The 16,189-nt window shown below is 39.4% G+C and overlaps 1 protein-coding gene across 1 annotated transcript in view; it reads left to right on the top strand.

Moving 5' to 3' along the window:
• The window catches only part of CALN1 (calneuron 1), a 431,880-nt gene that overhangs the window by 110,126 nt on the left and 305,565 nt on the right, over nt 1-16,189 (top strand). The window contains exon 2 of the mRNA XM_077482321.1: nt 9,625-9,752. Coding sequence (XP_077338447.1) covers nt 9,632-9,752 — 121 coding nt within the window. The 5' untranslated portion in view covers nt 9,625-9,631. The remainder of the gene's footprint in view (nt 1-9,624; nt 9,753-16,189) is intronic.

Below are 16,189 nucleotides of genomic sequence, written 5' to 3'. Positions count from 1 at the left end.
CAAAACGGAAAACGTTTTTCTTTAGACTAGCCTTTACCTAACTGTTCCTATCTTTTGTGGTGTATCATTTGTTATTGGTTTGTTTGTTTTGTAAAGTGCTTTGAGAAGGTACCCTTTGAAAGTATTATATAGGGAAGGTTGACACTGTGCTTTATACTTCCTGTAATGAAAATATACATAAAATATATGTATATAATTACATATATACATACATATACATATATAATATGTATATTTTCATTACAGGAAGTATAAAGCACAGTGTCAACCTTCCCTATGCTTCACAGCTTTATACATATTTCTGTGAGTTTAGGTATTTAAAGTAGGTGGCAAATAAACAAAGTGGTTCCATATTGTAGTAACAAGATTATGTAGCGGTAGTCCCTCTGCTGAAATGTTGGATTGTCTGTTACCCTGCCTGGCCCGTCATTCACCTCTCAGACACTCAGACAGTCCATATGCTTTGTTTTCATTTTGTTGTTGTTTTATTGAGGGGATTGAAGGAAAATATGAGATGCCCAGTAGAATTGGTAGAACTTGCTTGGGACAACTATATACAGTCCAGTACATACACTCCATTTCTCCCCCTGCACATCACTTCTTCTTTAATCTCCAGTTCTTTCTCCTCCAGGACATCCCTTCCTCTGTAATCTTCAGGCACAGCTAGCACAAAGTTGTTAGGCCTGACACTGGCTCAGCCAGGCCTTGAGCAATTGCCCTTCGTGGACAGGGACCACAGGCCCCTATAGTGTAGCAAAATAGAAAGTCTCTGAGCTAGCTGTCCTACACACGGCTACTGAGCCCAGTAAGCCATCTTCAGGTCCTGCCAGCCCACCTGGCAGCAGCTGCCTTTCTGCACTAAAAGATAAAAAAATGATTGGTGGTGCGCTCCTAATACGGTTGTTTTTAAAGATATACTAATGGTTACTACAGTGAAGAGATTCTCAATATAAACAGTGGTAATGTGTCCAGTACTGTGACAGCAGAACTGAATAAATGGAAACTGTAAAATGTGAAATCAAATAAAATGCATCACGGTATAAAGTGCTGATGTGCTGATAAATAAAATACATCATACCCTAAAACATTAAATGTGCACACATATAACCACATGCAATTGTGTATAGGCAACAAGGTTCACATACAAACAAACGTGACTGTGTTTCAAGATAAATACATAATTATACATTTAAAAATAAAAGAAATATATAAATAAAGTCCAAAAAATATTAAATAAATTAAATAGTTAGACGCTAATCAGGGTCCAAAGTGCAGGGTGCAGATTAGGCGGATGTTCTGAGAGAACAGTGTGTGGAAAATTCTTTCAGCACCCCCGTTGAAGTCACGTGACAGTGATGTAACGCATAGGAGAGAGGCATACGGACAGCGCAAGTGACGTCCAAACACAAGCTCGATGCTAGTTTTTACATTGTGCGATCTGCTCTGTTTAAATGTGAGTAAATACATACAATTTTTTAAATAAACTCAAGTTGTGGAAAATACTATACGATAGTAGGCTCTATATTCCTCTCTTATACTGAGTACCCAAGCGGTCCCTGGTATAAACCCCTGGGAAGGAAAGGAAGTGACTCCCTGCGCAAAAAAGCCCAGTTTGAATAGGAGGAATACGCAGGAGCCAACCCACCCTGAAGTCCTAACCCCCTCTTACTCCCTAAATGCTGTTTACCTTACAGCAGTAAGGTAATTATTTAGTACACTTATGGGTGTTGCTAACACCGAAGGATCGCCGTTTTTTAAGTCACAGTGTCACTAGATTGCTGAAAGAATTTTCCACACGCTGTTCTCTCAGAACATCCACCTAATCTGCACCCTGCACTTTGGACCTTTTATTTTTATTTTTTTTACATTATTGAGTAGTGTTTGACGCATATGGTGCTTGCAGCACCTATCAATCTTACGCTAGCTTTCCACAGTAGCGCGGGAGCACTCACTATACATTGCCTTTCTCCACTGCCTATTTGACCACAATCCACACTTCTGGTTCTGCACTCATCTCAGACTGCAAGCTCCCAGTTCTCTCAGGCGTGCCTCCCCAGTCCTCCTGACTGTGCCATATCACCAGCCCTCCTGGCTGCGAACAGTTGTCCTCTCTGGAGCCTCTTAGTAGTGCCCTCTCCTGCTGTCCTCTCCTTGCTCTCTTTTGTGCCTCCAGTTCAGGTCCTCTTCATGAGTTCTTGAAGGTGGTCCCGACTGCACCCGAGCCCAGGCCCAAGGTCACCCCCATAGACTGGGGAGCTCCCTCAAAGGCCCAACTGCCTCCACACTTTCTCACTCCAGCTCTTCCACTGGACAACTCCTCCCCAGCTCAGCTGACCCTGGGTATTTAAGGAGGCCTGCCCCCTGCCAATCCAGGTTGGGGATTGGCCAGGACTCCTCGGAATATCCCAGGCAGTGCCACCTCTCCTCTCTTCCTCTCTTTCCAGTATCTTCTGGAAAGAAGAGGGAGGTCTCAGTGATGCTGCATGTGAGTCACCAGCTGCTACTCTGAACCACTCCCAGCCCAGGACAAATCAAAACAAACAGGCCTGGCAACCAGCCAGGCCTGCCTAAATTTACTTAGTCCTAACCAAAAATCCTCACCTACCTAGAGGATGCCACAATAAAAAAAAAATAAGACTCATCTAACCACAAATCTGTAAGTGGGTGGGCAATGTTCAGCTAAACTGCTGATGTAGAAAAAGATAAGTAGCTATTCCAAATACTGGTAATCTGCTAAAGGGCCCTTTGGTCCCATTATATTTTCACTTACACAAAGTGGTAAGAAACCAGGGATTTCAGTTTTGTTGTCATTCCGTCTCCAAATATGAAAATACCCTGGCTGCAGGCCAGGATATTTTATTCCAATAATGTTATCAATAGGAAGCATAACATTTTACTGTCTTTGCATAAAATTCAAAATACCAGTCTGCTTTTTTGCTTAGTCAAACATATAGTGAGTATACCACTCACATTTTTGTCAATATTTTATGAAACTTTTCATGTGACAACACTGAAGAAATGACACATTGCTACAATGTAAGGTAGTGAGTGTACAGCTTGTATAACAATGTGAATTTACCGTCCCCTCAAAATAACTGAACACACAGCCATTAATGTCTAAACCACTGGCAACAAAAGTGAGTACACCCCCAAGTGAAAATGTCTAAATTGGGCCCGATTAGCTATTTCCCTCCCGTTGTCATGTGACTCGTTAGTATTACAAGGTCTCAGGTGTGAATGGGGAATTGGAGTGTTAAATTTGGTGTTATCACTCTCACTCTCTCATACTGGTCACTGGAAGTTCATCATGGCACCTCATGGCAATGAACTCTCTGAGTATCTGAAAAAAAAATGTTACTCTACAAAAAGATGGATTAGGCTTTAAGAAAATTGCCAAAACCCTAAAACTGAGCTGCTGCATGGTGGCCAAGACCATACAGCGGTTTTACTGGACAGGTTCCACTCAGAACAGGCCTCGCCATGGTCGACCAAAGAAGCTGAGTGCAGGTGTTCAGTGTCATATCCAGAGGTTGTCTTTGCGAGATAGACGTATAAGTGCTGCCAGAATTGCTTCAGAGGTTTAAGGGGTGGAGGGGGTCAGCTTGTCAGTGCTCAGACTATTCGCCACACGTTGCATGAAATTGGTCTGCATGGCTGTAGTCCCAGAAGGGAGCCTCTTCTAAAGATGATGCACAAGAAAGCCCATAAACAATCTGCTGAAGACAAGCAGACTAAGGACATGGACTACTGGAACCATGTCCTGTGGTCTTGTGATACCAAGATAAAGGTATTTGATTTAGATGATGTCAAGCATGTGTGGCAGCAACTAGGTGAGGAGTTCAAAGAGAAGTGTGTATTACCTACAGTCAAGCATGGTGGTGGAAGTGTCATGGTCTGGGGCTGCATGAGTGCTGCCAGCACTGGGGAGCTACATTTCATTGAGGGAACCATGAATACCAACATGCACCGTGACTTACAGAAGCAGAGCATGATCCCCTCCCTTCCGAGACGGGGCCGCAGGGCAGTATTCCAACATAATAACTACCCCAAACACACCTCCAAGATGACCACTGCCTTGCTGAAGAAGCTGGGGGTAAAGGTGATGGACTGGCCAAGCATGTCTCTAGAACTAAACCCTATTGAGCAATTACTGGGCATCCTCAAATGGAAGGTGGAAGAGTGCAAGGTCTCTAACATCCACCAGCTCCGTGATGTCATCATGGAGGAGTGTAAGAGGACTCCAGTGGTAACTTGTAAAGCTCTGGGAAATTCCATGCCCAAGAGGGTTAAGGCAGTGCTGAAAAATAATGGTGGCCACACAAAATATTAACACTTTGGGCCCATTTTGGACATTTTCACTTAGGGGTGTACTCACTTTTGTTGCCAGTGGTTGAGACATTAATGGCTGTGTGTTGAGGTTTTTTTTTTTAGGGGACAGCAAATTTACACTGTTACTGTATACACGGTACTCTCACTACATTACATTGTAGCAAAGTGTCACTTCTTCAGTGTTGTCACATGAAAAGATATAATAAAATATTTACAAAAATGTGAAGGGTGTACTCACTATTGTGAGATACTGTATATATGTTTTTCTTGTCTCTGTGTAGCCCTTCTCTTGGCCATTATGTCTCCCTTCTCTCCCTTATATTTAGTAACTTACCTCGTTCATCTTTTATCATATTCCCTTCTGCACCTGCCACCATCTCGATACCACCCTTGCACATCCATTCTCATTTCATTAACATTTCACTCGAGTGTAGTATAGTTTGCATCTTGTTTGGGCCCATGGCAACATGTAGATTTGCAGAGGTATGCCCGAGTTATATATGCAGTCAAATTCATTCAGCTGGTTATTTTGCTTAGTGGCCCTAAAAATTTATTCTGCTTGATAAACAAATACTGTATGTGATTTGAAATTTAATTAAATTGTGTATAATTTAATTGTTTTTTGTTTCTTGTCTGACTTAATTCATTTTATGACCTTTAAAAATATGTTTTTTTAGAAATATAATAGTCATTTTATTACATGTATAAATTATGAGTAAAGTTGTTTAATTATCAAATGGGTTTGAATATTAAAATTAAAATTATGCTTTTAAAAAAACATTTTTTTATATAGACCTTCAGAAAATCTAGAGTTTGTTGAAATTTCCCTAATTTATCACAGACTAAACAGGTTATGTAGTATATTATCATATTTCATATGTTCTGAACCAAGCAGCACTGCTCCTGATGCCAAGCCTCTCATCCATCACAGACATGTGGGGAGCACTGCTGGCAAAAGGAAATGTTCCACGCTCCTGATACCAAGACTGTAACAATATGCATCACCACTTTATTAAACCACAGACAACACACAGAGCTTCCATGTATGAGAGCAACCCCACTCTGGAATATTGTCAGAGATTAAATTATTTCAATGTATATGGATATTAGGACTGTTTTGTTTAAGGGTATCTAAACCCAGGATCACAAATGATTTTTGAGGCACAACTTAAACTGCATCTCAAGGTAAAAATATCAACTTTTTTAATTTAAAACTACCACAATTAAAAGTCCATCAGATAAAAAAAAGACAGTTTCATATGCATATACCCCAATTTGCCACAAATCCATACATAATATAATATAGAGATACACTTGGTGAGTAAAACCACCTCTATTCCACTCTCTGTACACACATTGACAGGGGATTCTGCGACTCAGGGGTGATACTCCACTTCTTCATGAGCAGTCAGTGGGGGAATAGAGAATATCATTTCTCTAAACATCTCTGAGGGAGATGGCTTAAAGCAGCTTGAATGATCTAAGGGGGGACCCCACAAAATAGAGCAAAGTTATGACCCACCAAGAGACTGTGGGTCGCTACCCAAGATATCACAGGTAAAAACTCAGTAAAGCCTAAGGAAACGCCTAAGGAAACACCTGGAACAAAGTAAAAAAGGATATGTTCTGGTATAATTAAATATCTTATATTAACCTGTACATGGATGTCAGGTTCCTATAAATAGGAATATATGCAATACAGCACATTACAACTGAAAAAAACTAAATCTTCTTGGTTTTATAGGCAGGATCAAAGGAACCACACATACAACCAGGTAGTCCTAAGCTTGCCTGAGAGTGTAGGGTATAAATCCCCTCCCAAGAGTCCCCTAATCCCCTCTCTTAATTGAATCAAACAGTCAAGCAAAAAACAGTGTGACTTAAAAAAAAAAAAAACATCTTGAAAGAGGAGACTGCCCACTACTTCATGGTCCCTACACAACATTGTTCCCTCTATAAAGAGATAAGTAGACCTCATTACCTCTGTATCCTAATATTTCCTTACTTTAAACAGGCAATCAAGCAGGCCCCCTTCATAAACCTATGTTAATTCTGCGAGTTGGAATCACAAGCAGCTCCTAGAATCCTTATGCCATCCCCAGTATAGTCCAGCAAGTGCCAGCATCACTTAGGGGCAAACTGCCCCATATATAGTTCCCAAAATTAACTATTTTCCCACCAAAACCAGATGACAATTGGCAACAGAGATAACCTAATATTGCTCTTATTGTCTCTCCAAGGCCACGAGCGCATGCATACCATGCTTCCGGTCACCATCTTTATGACATCATGATGCAAAAATGTCTCACGTCATCATGACACGAGCACTGGAGGCGCACATAATCGGAACCCATAAAAGCTCTGGGCATGCGCACAAGGCCACACATACTTGCCACTAATACACAGGAGGTGGGATGGTAGACCAATTCCTCCCACCTACACATTCACAAGGCACAAGTAAAGTTGGCAGCAAATGTATCTATTTATTGTGTGTTGATCATTATATAATTTTTATTCAAATATGGCAGATTATAAGTGTTCAAAACAATCATCCCTCAACTTATTTACATTTTGTTCAGTTTATACAATGTAAATCTACAGTTACAGAAATAAACTAAAACTACTAAAACATAATTTAGCCCTGGCAGTACAGTGGCCCTAAGATGTTTTTTCCTGCGGCAGGACTTTCTTGTCACCCCCTCTTGGATCCTCTTGCACCTTATTGAGTGCCAGAAAGTGCATGAAGGATGCATCAAAGTTGTGAACTAGACCTTCATATTGACCAATTGGAGAGATGATCATTTTGATTCCCAATATAATACTCATGATCAGTCGCTTGTGAAATATTTTTTTTGTATTCCCCATATAGAATGTGTCACGTGATGTCTACGTGATGTCTCTCTTTAATAAATGGGCATTTAGGTCAACTGCCACATCTAAAATTTCATTTTTGTTCACTCCTTGGTACAGCTTTTTCAGTAAAATAAACCAGCCCCTGAGCAAGAGCTCACATACTTGCCATTTTTTTTTTTATCTGAGCTTAACAAATACCAAAACTTATATAAATATTTGCTGATGCTGATATAAAGATTTAGTGATAAATTTAACCATGTCCAAACTCCTCTTCTGTGCTTGACTGGAGATCTCTAAATGTGACCTATTCACTGTATTTTAGTAGGCTTGTTTGAGGGATTTTCTGCTATAACCCCTGCATAGCAGGCAATCTCTCAAAGCCGCTGCCTCTCTTTAAATATCAGTTTCTTCCAAACAATTTATTTTAATTCTTAAATATTGCCCATATGAAATGCTTTTTCATCAGCACTTTAGGATGGATGCTATTTATGCATAAAATAGTGATGCCTGCAGTTTGTTTTTTTGAAGAGTGAATTAGTTAACCTACCATCTGTCTGAATGTAAATATTAATATCCAATAACATTAATCCCTCTGTAAACAGATAAATAGCCCTCCATTACCACTGTATCATAATATTCCCTTGATTTAAACATGCAGTTAAGCAGGCTCTCCCCACATACCTATGTTAAACCAGCCATTTGGAATCACAAGTAGCCCTTAGCATTCATATTCCATCCTTGGTGTCATCCAGGAGGCGCCACAGTCACTAAAGGGCAAACTGCCATATATATGTTCCACAATATGTCCACTTTCTCACCCAAAACTAGACACTAATTGGCATTGAATTTACATTTTTATGACATTATGATGCAAAAATGTTTGATATCATCCCAGTCTGAGCGCCAGAGGTACGCATGCTTGGAACCTATAAGGGCCCCAGGCATGCACACAAGGCTGCCCATACTTGCCACTGTGTTTCCCACTGCAGGACTCCCTTGTAAAAGTCATACCCTCTGGATCCTCATGCGGCTCATCATGTGCCATAAAGTACATGATGGATATGTCAAAGTTGTGAAGCAGACCTACATGTCCACAAATTGAAGAGATGATCCTCACTTGTGAAATGGTCAATGTGTGTACAATAAAGTGGAATAGAAGTGGTTTTACCCACCAAGCATATCATGTATTATACTAAGTCTGGATTTGTGACACACGGGGGTATCTGCATATGGAACTGTCATATGTTTTATCCATTTTAACAGTTGTAATTATATAATAAAGGTTTGTATTTTTTATCCTGAAATGCCACATAAGTCGTGCCTCAAAAATCCAGCCCAAAAGGTTTTGTTTTTTCCCCGTATGTATGTACAGACAATACTTGTTGACTTTTCCAGAAACCATAGGTGTGCGCATGGGGTGTGTGTGGGCACATCCTAATCCTGGGGTTGGCAACCCATCCGCAATCTACCCATCGATTGTAGACAGGTGATGGATAGACTGCAATTCTTTCTTGCTGACCCCTGGAACCTGGACAGGAGGGGTGGTGGCGCTTGCTGGAACTGATCTGTTTTTACCTCCTGTAGCAGCTGAAAGTAGGCTTCTCTTCTCCCTCCCAGGGGATCGCTTCATTATAGGGAGCGGGAAAGGGGCTGATATATATGTAAATACTGGCCTTTCTTTTCCTGAATTAGCACAGTGAGTGATCGGTACCAATCAATCGCTGTCTTTATTCATAACTGAAGCTGCTTAGCATAGAGCACTTCCCATTCATTTACTGTCCCGTGTAGCTCAGAGAAAGGGACTGGGAAAGCTCTGTCTTTAGTCTCTTTCTCTGTCTCAAAAGTGAGACATCATATGGTCTCTTTGCACCCCTAATATTTCACCAAAGCTCACCAACGGGGCTCATAAAAAATAAGTAAGCATATCCATCCTAGGACAGGAAGTGTGTTACTTGCAGGATTATAAGGTAAAATTAAGGGAAAACTAGCCTGAAAGAAAAACAGAATGCAGTGACAACATCTAAGCAGCAAGATAGTACATTTTTGTTTTAGGATTTGCATATGCTTCAGTTGTGGGTTTATTAAAAATGAAGTATCAGTCTTTCATTGTCGAGATAATGAAGTACTTAGAAGTCTTAGAAATTGGATATGCACGATATATTTTCGGAAACAGTGATGATCTTGTTTTTTTTTTAAAGAGGTTTTATTGAAAATATTCAATAAAAAAGCAAGTGTACATTCACAAAGAACAGAGATTCCGAGATAAGGTATCAAGAATGTTACACATTTTAAAGTCATCACAAAAAGTCAAATGCAGGAAATTACAAAACAAAAGGCTTTCGATTTTATATTAAGCGTATGATCCTATTTTAATGCAAAATGTGAATAATGAACTTTTATGAGTAACATTTGTTAATGTATTGTCATTTCTAATAAATGAAGGAAGAAGATGCCATTCCATCATGTGACTGCTGGCTTGTTGTACAAAGGGAATAACTACTTGAACCGATCACTTTCCACAGGAAGCGATAGCGAGCAGCTTGCCAACATCTCAGTGGAAGAACTAGATGGTAAGATTCATATTGTTTATGGCACTAGTATCCAAAAAAATAAAATAAAATCACATGCAGTATATGTTTCTTAGATACTATATCGGTATTTACAAAATAAGCTTATTTTTCCGGTGATATGCACATGTATCCTTATATAGGGGTTATTACAGGCTTTAGAACTTTGATAAACGCTGTATGTATTGAAATATAAATACTGTTTCCTTTGGCAACTTTGTCAATGCTTTTTATTGGGGAAGTACTGTATCTTTTTTACTTTTGCCCTATTATGACATTTAATTCATTAACTCATAGATTGCTCAACTGGAAACATAAGGTTATGCCATGTTTTCTAACAAAGCACTTATTTTAATCTTCATTTACCATGAGCTAAATGGTGTTCACATCTTATTCAATAAACTAGAATGTGAATGTGTAAAGTATAATATTCTATAACATAATCAGATTTAACTTTAGTGTAGCAAATCAAAGAAGAGACTTCTACTGGTTGGTTGGACCAATTTGCAGCTCTTCACTTTTCTACGACTTCTTTACTAAAAAAGCCAGATAGGAAAATATCTATATTTTTAAGTCCACTTATAACAGAAAAATGTAGGCCACCATTACTGATCTTTACTTCGGAAAATGCTGGTTCCCTGGCTGTCATTCTATTGCTTTGTCTTCAGTACTTTCTGAGTCACTGACCTGTAGCAATTCTAGGGATCAGGAGCTCTGACTTTGTTTTTAGCTTTTTTTGCTACATTCCTGTCCCGGCTTTGTAAAACATTAAGACCAAACACAACCAGGCAACTAGTATTTTTAGAAGAAGACATGCGATGGGAACTCCCATATATATATATCATGACTGATTTACTTTAATAAGACAAAATAGGGAAGGGAAATTCTGTAAAAAACAAGAAAGTGATATTAACAATTACTTGTTAACCACTTCAGCCCCAGAAGAATTTACCCCCTTCCTGACCAGGCCATTGTTTGTGATATGACACTGCATCGTTCTAACTGACAATTGCGTTATACCCAAACAAAATGAAAGTATTTTTTCCCATAAATATAGCTTTCTTTTGGTGGTATTTGATCACCTCTGCGTTTTTTATTTTTTGCGCTACAAACAAAAGAAGAGCGACCATTTTGAAAAAAAACACAATATTTTTTACTTTTTGCTATAATAAATATCCAAAATAAAAAACAAACAACAAATGTCTTTCTCAGTTTAGGCAAATATGTATTTTTCTACATATTTTTGGTTAAAAAATAAATCACAATAAACGTATATTAATTGCTTTGCGCAAAAGTTATGGCATCTACAAAACAGGGGATATATTTATTTTTTATTTTTTTACTAGTAATGGCAGCGATCAGGGATTTTTACTGGGACTGTGACATTGCGGTAGACACATCGGACACTTTTGACACTTTTTTAGGACCACTGACATTTATACAGAGCTAAAAATAGCCACTGATTACTGTATAAATGTCACTGGCAGGGATGGAGTTAACACTAGGGGGCGATCAAGGGGTTAAATGTGTCCTAACTGTGAGGGGAAGTGACTGACTAGAGGAGGAGCCAGATCATTGTTCCTACTTAGTAGGAACAGACAATCTGTTTCTCCTCCCCTGTCAGAACAGGGATTTGAATCTTTAGGAGCCGCCATACATATACACTGATTCGTGCAGGATAGCCATTCTCTGTACAGGAGCTGGTCGAGAAGCGGTTAATTATTAGTTACTTGCAGTATAAACTCAATTCAGGTGCTCGCTGGAAATTACTATACTTTCACCTAGCTGCTTTTCTTGTGTGTATCATTCCAATATTGTGAATTGAATTGTCTTTTCTTTTGAAGTATTTATCAGAACATCATAATGTAGCTCCTGTTCCAATGGATGCCATTGAAAAGTCTGTAGTATCTTGTTTTTTTGCAGAAGGGGTTGAATGGTATGTGCAGTGGTAGCAGGTGGTAGCTGCAGCACTGGGAACATGTTACATGTTGCACCCTAAAATCTGGTAGAACATATAACATGTTCCCAAAGTTGAACTTATCCTTTAAAGTATATCTATGTGTATACATATATATAATATATATATATATATATATATATATATATATATATATATTTTTTTTTTTTTATGGAAGGCTATTGTTCTGCTTTAATATATGTCAAAGGAACTCCCCTCTCACATTGGTAAGAATTTGAATATGTTTTCATATTGCATTCATATGTGTAAATACAGTAGGTATTGTGTAACTTATTAATACACCATTATATTGTACAGTATGTCCTTTTTCCTTCAATCACGTCACAAATGGTTGGTTGCTTTGAGTAAACAATTTTGTGCTTCTGTGCTATATTTGTAAGACTTGTAAACTGATACATTTTTCAGCATCAAAGATCAGGAAACAGCTTTCATGATTTCCACGCCTTTACAGCCAACTCAAATTTGATTGTTTCATCTTTGGTTGTAATGCATGCTGATTGCACTAGATGATTATTTATAAATACGTTTTTTATTTTTTTATTTTTTGGAGAAGGTTAAATAAATGAGCTTTGATAAAGTTATTATAAACTAGGACTACTGCTTTAGGGGTGTTTCTTGCTGAAGCCACAATAATCTAAAATAGTAAAAGTAATCAGACATGGTATACCAGACAAAACTACTGAAGTTATTCTGTGCAGCTTATATGCAATATAAGAGTATTCTAACAATTATGTTAAGATAAAAATGTAACACTTGTTTGCAAAAAATAACAGATACTGAAAATTACAAACAGTATATTACTATAAGGTTTAGCATGCCAAGCAAATAGCAAAATCAAGTAATACAGTAAAGCGTGCAGAAAAACAATTGCACACGCTGAAGGACATGTATATAGTACACTAAAAATAAGTGGGGCAGTCAGTCAAAGCGTACTGCAGATAACAGATGTTCATAAAGACCGATAATCAGAACAGACAAATGACCCAGGCAGAATACCTAGGGAACTAAAACCAAACATCAAATGATAACCAAGATACAATACATAAAAATAGGTCATAAAATGTGGAGCATTACTAAAATAGTTAAGAGGAATGTATTGACAAATATATAGGATCAGGGTCATATGACTATGGATGCTTGCTTAAAAGGACAAATACACAAAATGTTGAAAAACAGAACAAAAAGGAAAATTAGACATGCTACTGAAATATAAAAAAAATAGGATATAATCATGGCTATTAACCTATGCACAAATATGAAATCACACATACAAATCTTAAAGTGGAGGGCCACCCTAAATATATAAAATAGCATTAATATTCTTAAAAAAAATTAAAAGAAAACATTTGACTTTTTTTTTTTACTTACCAGAAACCCCTGTTGCTAGGCAGTCTTCCTAATCTGCCTCTTCCAATTCCACTGCGCTTCCTCCTCTTCGGCGAGCTGCCCCGTTGCCTTCTGGGACATGTGTGTGTCCCAGAACACAATGGGGCCATTCACAAAGTGCCAAGCGACTCACTCAAGGCTCCACTGTCTGTTTCCCTTAGTGAGGATGGCGTCACCGGGACGCGGTACGAGGGACGTATCGGCCTCGGGGGGGCAGGGGGGGGGACATTGCAGGCGCCCTGGACAAGTAAGTGTCCTTATTAAAAGTCAGCAGCTACAGTGTTTGTAGCTGCTGACTTTTACATTTTTTTTAAAGGCTAGAACACCCCTTTAACTGGGTAAGGCTCAGAAGATGGTGCATCAATGGCAGTCAACAAGACACCCAAGGTTTTACTTAGTTAAAGTGAACTTTACATTTCTAGTTGCAAACTTTAGAGCCCTCTGCAGAAAAAAAATGCTCATTGATTAGCTGAAGAGTCAATAGATTATAAAAATTGTCAATGATTGATAGATCGTTTTCTTAGCAGCTACAGCAGCTAATATATGTATAGATGAAACAAGATGCTAAAAATGAACTCTAGCTAAACATTCAGCTGAAATGCATATTTAACCTCTTGCTTACTGTCAGCATGAGAAGAAAAAAGAAACGATTACCGATCCTCTGTTTACATCACGTGATCAACTGTCATTGCCTGACAGCTGATCATGTCATAAGAGGCCTATCCCCTCAAAATAACTCAACACACAGCCATTAATGTCTAAACAGCTGGCAACAAAAGTGAGTACACCCCTAAGTGAAAATGTCCACATTGGGCCCATAGTGTTAATATTTTGTGTGGCCACCATTATTTTCCAGCAGTGCCTTAACCCTCTTAGGCATGGAGTTCACCAGAGCTTCACAGGTTGCCACTGGAGTCCTCTTCCACTCCACTAACACTCCTGCTCCCCATTCACACCTGAGACCTTGTAACACTAACGAGTTACATGACACCGGAGAGGGAAAATGGTTTATTGGGCCCAATTTGGATTGCATTTTCACTTAGGGATGTACTCACTTTTGCTGCCATCGGTTTAAACATTAATGGTTGTGTGTTGAGTTATTTTGAGGGGACAGCAAATTTACACTGTTATACAAGCTGTACACTCACCACTTTACAATGTAGCAAAGTGTAATTTCTTCAGTGTTGTCACACTTTTGTGAGATACTGTGTATATACATATACATATACCGACTAAGACTGGGATGCCATTAAAGTTCATGTATGTGTAAAGGCAGGCGTAGCAATACTCTTGATAATATAGTGTATATTTATATACATATATATATTATATATACACTATATTATGCCTTTACGCCTGCCTTTACACATACATGAACTTTAATGGCATCCCAGTCTTAGTCCGTAGGATTCATTATTGAGTTGGCCCACCTTTTGCAGCTATAGCAGCTTCAACTCTTCTGGGAAAACTTTCCACAAGGTTTAGGAACGTGTCCATGGGAATGTTTGACCATTCTTCCAGAAGCGTGTTTGTGAGGTTAGGCATTGATGTTGGACAAGAAGGCCTGGCTCGCAGTCTCCGCTCTAATTCATCCCAAATGTGTTCTGTCATGTTGAGGTCAGGACAGGCTAGTCAAATTCCTCCACCCCAAACTCGCTCATTCGTGTCTTTATGGACCTTGTTTTGTGAATTGATCAAAATCATTTGGTGGAGGGGGAGATTGTGGTGTGGGGTTGTTTTTCAGGGGTTGAGCTTGACTACTTAGTTGCAGTGAAGGGAAACCTTAAGGCATCAGCATACCAAGTCATTTTGGACAATTTCATGCTCCCAACTTTGTGGAAACAGTTTGGGGATGTCCCCTTCCTGTTCCAACATTACTGTGCAGCAAACAGCAAACTGGTCTTCAGCCTACACTACAGTTAAGCTCCTGGCCCTTGTACAGTATGTGATAATCCCTCCTGGCCTGGGGTGCGGAACCATACATTTCGAGTCTCAGGCTGGCTAGCCCGAGGCAACGCAACTGCAGGGACAGGCCTGAGTGGATTTCGGGGCCTATTGATCCAAAGGTGGTCCGGTGCCATCTCATCTAATGGAGAGGCCCAGCAACTGGAGAATCCCCAGGGGAGGGCTCTTCAGGAGAAGGCCGTGCGCAAGGCTGGTTTCTCTTAAGGTGCCTGGCTTAGTTGAAGGACACTCCATGGATCTACACTCATACGGTATCGCCGGATTGGCTGAGAGATACTGGTACCGTATGATAGCTCTTTAAATTTGTCTATGTCCCTCAGTAATGCTCAAGCCTGTGGCAGAGACCTTCTCGAAAATACTATACCCAAGTCTGTGGCAGAGACTTTCACAAATATCCTACACCCAAGTCTGTGGCAGAGACTTTGCTTAACACCCTACCGGCTGCTAGGCCTAGTGAGAGGAGGTCTATCTGGGGGCTGTAAAATCCAGTTGTGAAATGATTGCTATTCTCTGGATTTTTCCTATAAGAGACTTTCCATTTTTGCAGTCTAAAGTACCTGAACTTACTCCTAACCCTCTACCCTAAACTGAGAGACTCTGTTTCTGTTTCAAATAAATAACCCAAAAGAATATTCAGTGTCAGTTTCCACATTTCTTTGGGCTATCTACGATTTTTCCTATAAGAGACTTTCCATTTTTGCAGTCTAAAGTACCTGAACTTACTCCTAACCCTCTACCCTAAACTGGGAGACTCTGTTTCTGTTTCAAATAAATAACCCAAAAGAATATTCAGTGTCAGTTTCCACATTTCTTTGGGCTATCTACCATGGGAACCCCTAGACGGAGAAGCAGTCAAGAAGGTAACGGTAAGCCCAATAAAACCAGCAGCTCCTTCGGGGGTCAGAGCTACATTTGGTTGCATGAAAATGACTCACCCCTTAATAATAACAAGCTACTATTATGCATTGTTCTGCCATACATGTTGAAGGTTTTCAAACACTCAGATCACAAGATTTCTATTGGTAGTAAATAAAACACAACTTGACTTGCTGATTATGCTTGAACATGCTTTGTGATGCGTTAAAGTGGTGGAGAAACCACTTGGAGGAGT

The sequence above is a fragment of the Lithobates pipiens genome, unplaced genomic scaffold (assembly GCF_037356315.1).
Source record: "Lithobates pipiens isolate NorthernLeopardFrog02 unplaced genomic scaffold, aLitPip1_a1.2 Scaffold_16, whole genome shotgun sequence".
In the NCBI taxonomy this organism is placed as follows: Eukaryota; Metazoa; Chordata; class Amphibia; order Anura; family Ranidae; genus Lithobates; species Lithobates pipiens.
This window is presented reverse-complemented; position numbering and strand designations above follow the sequence as displayed.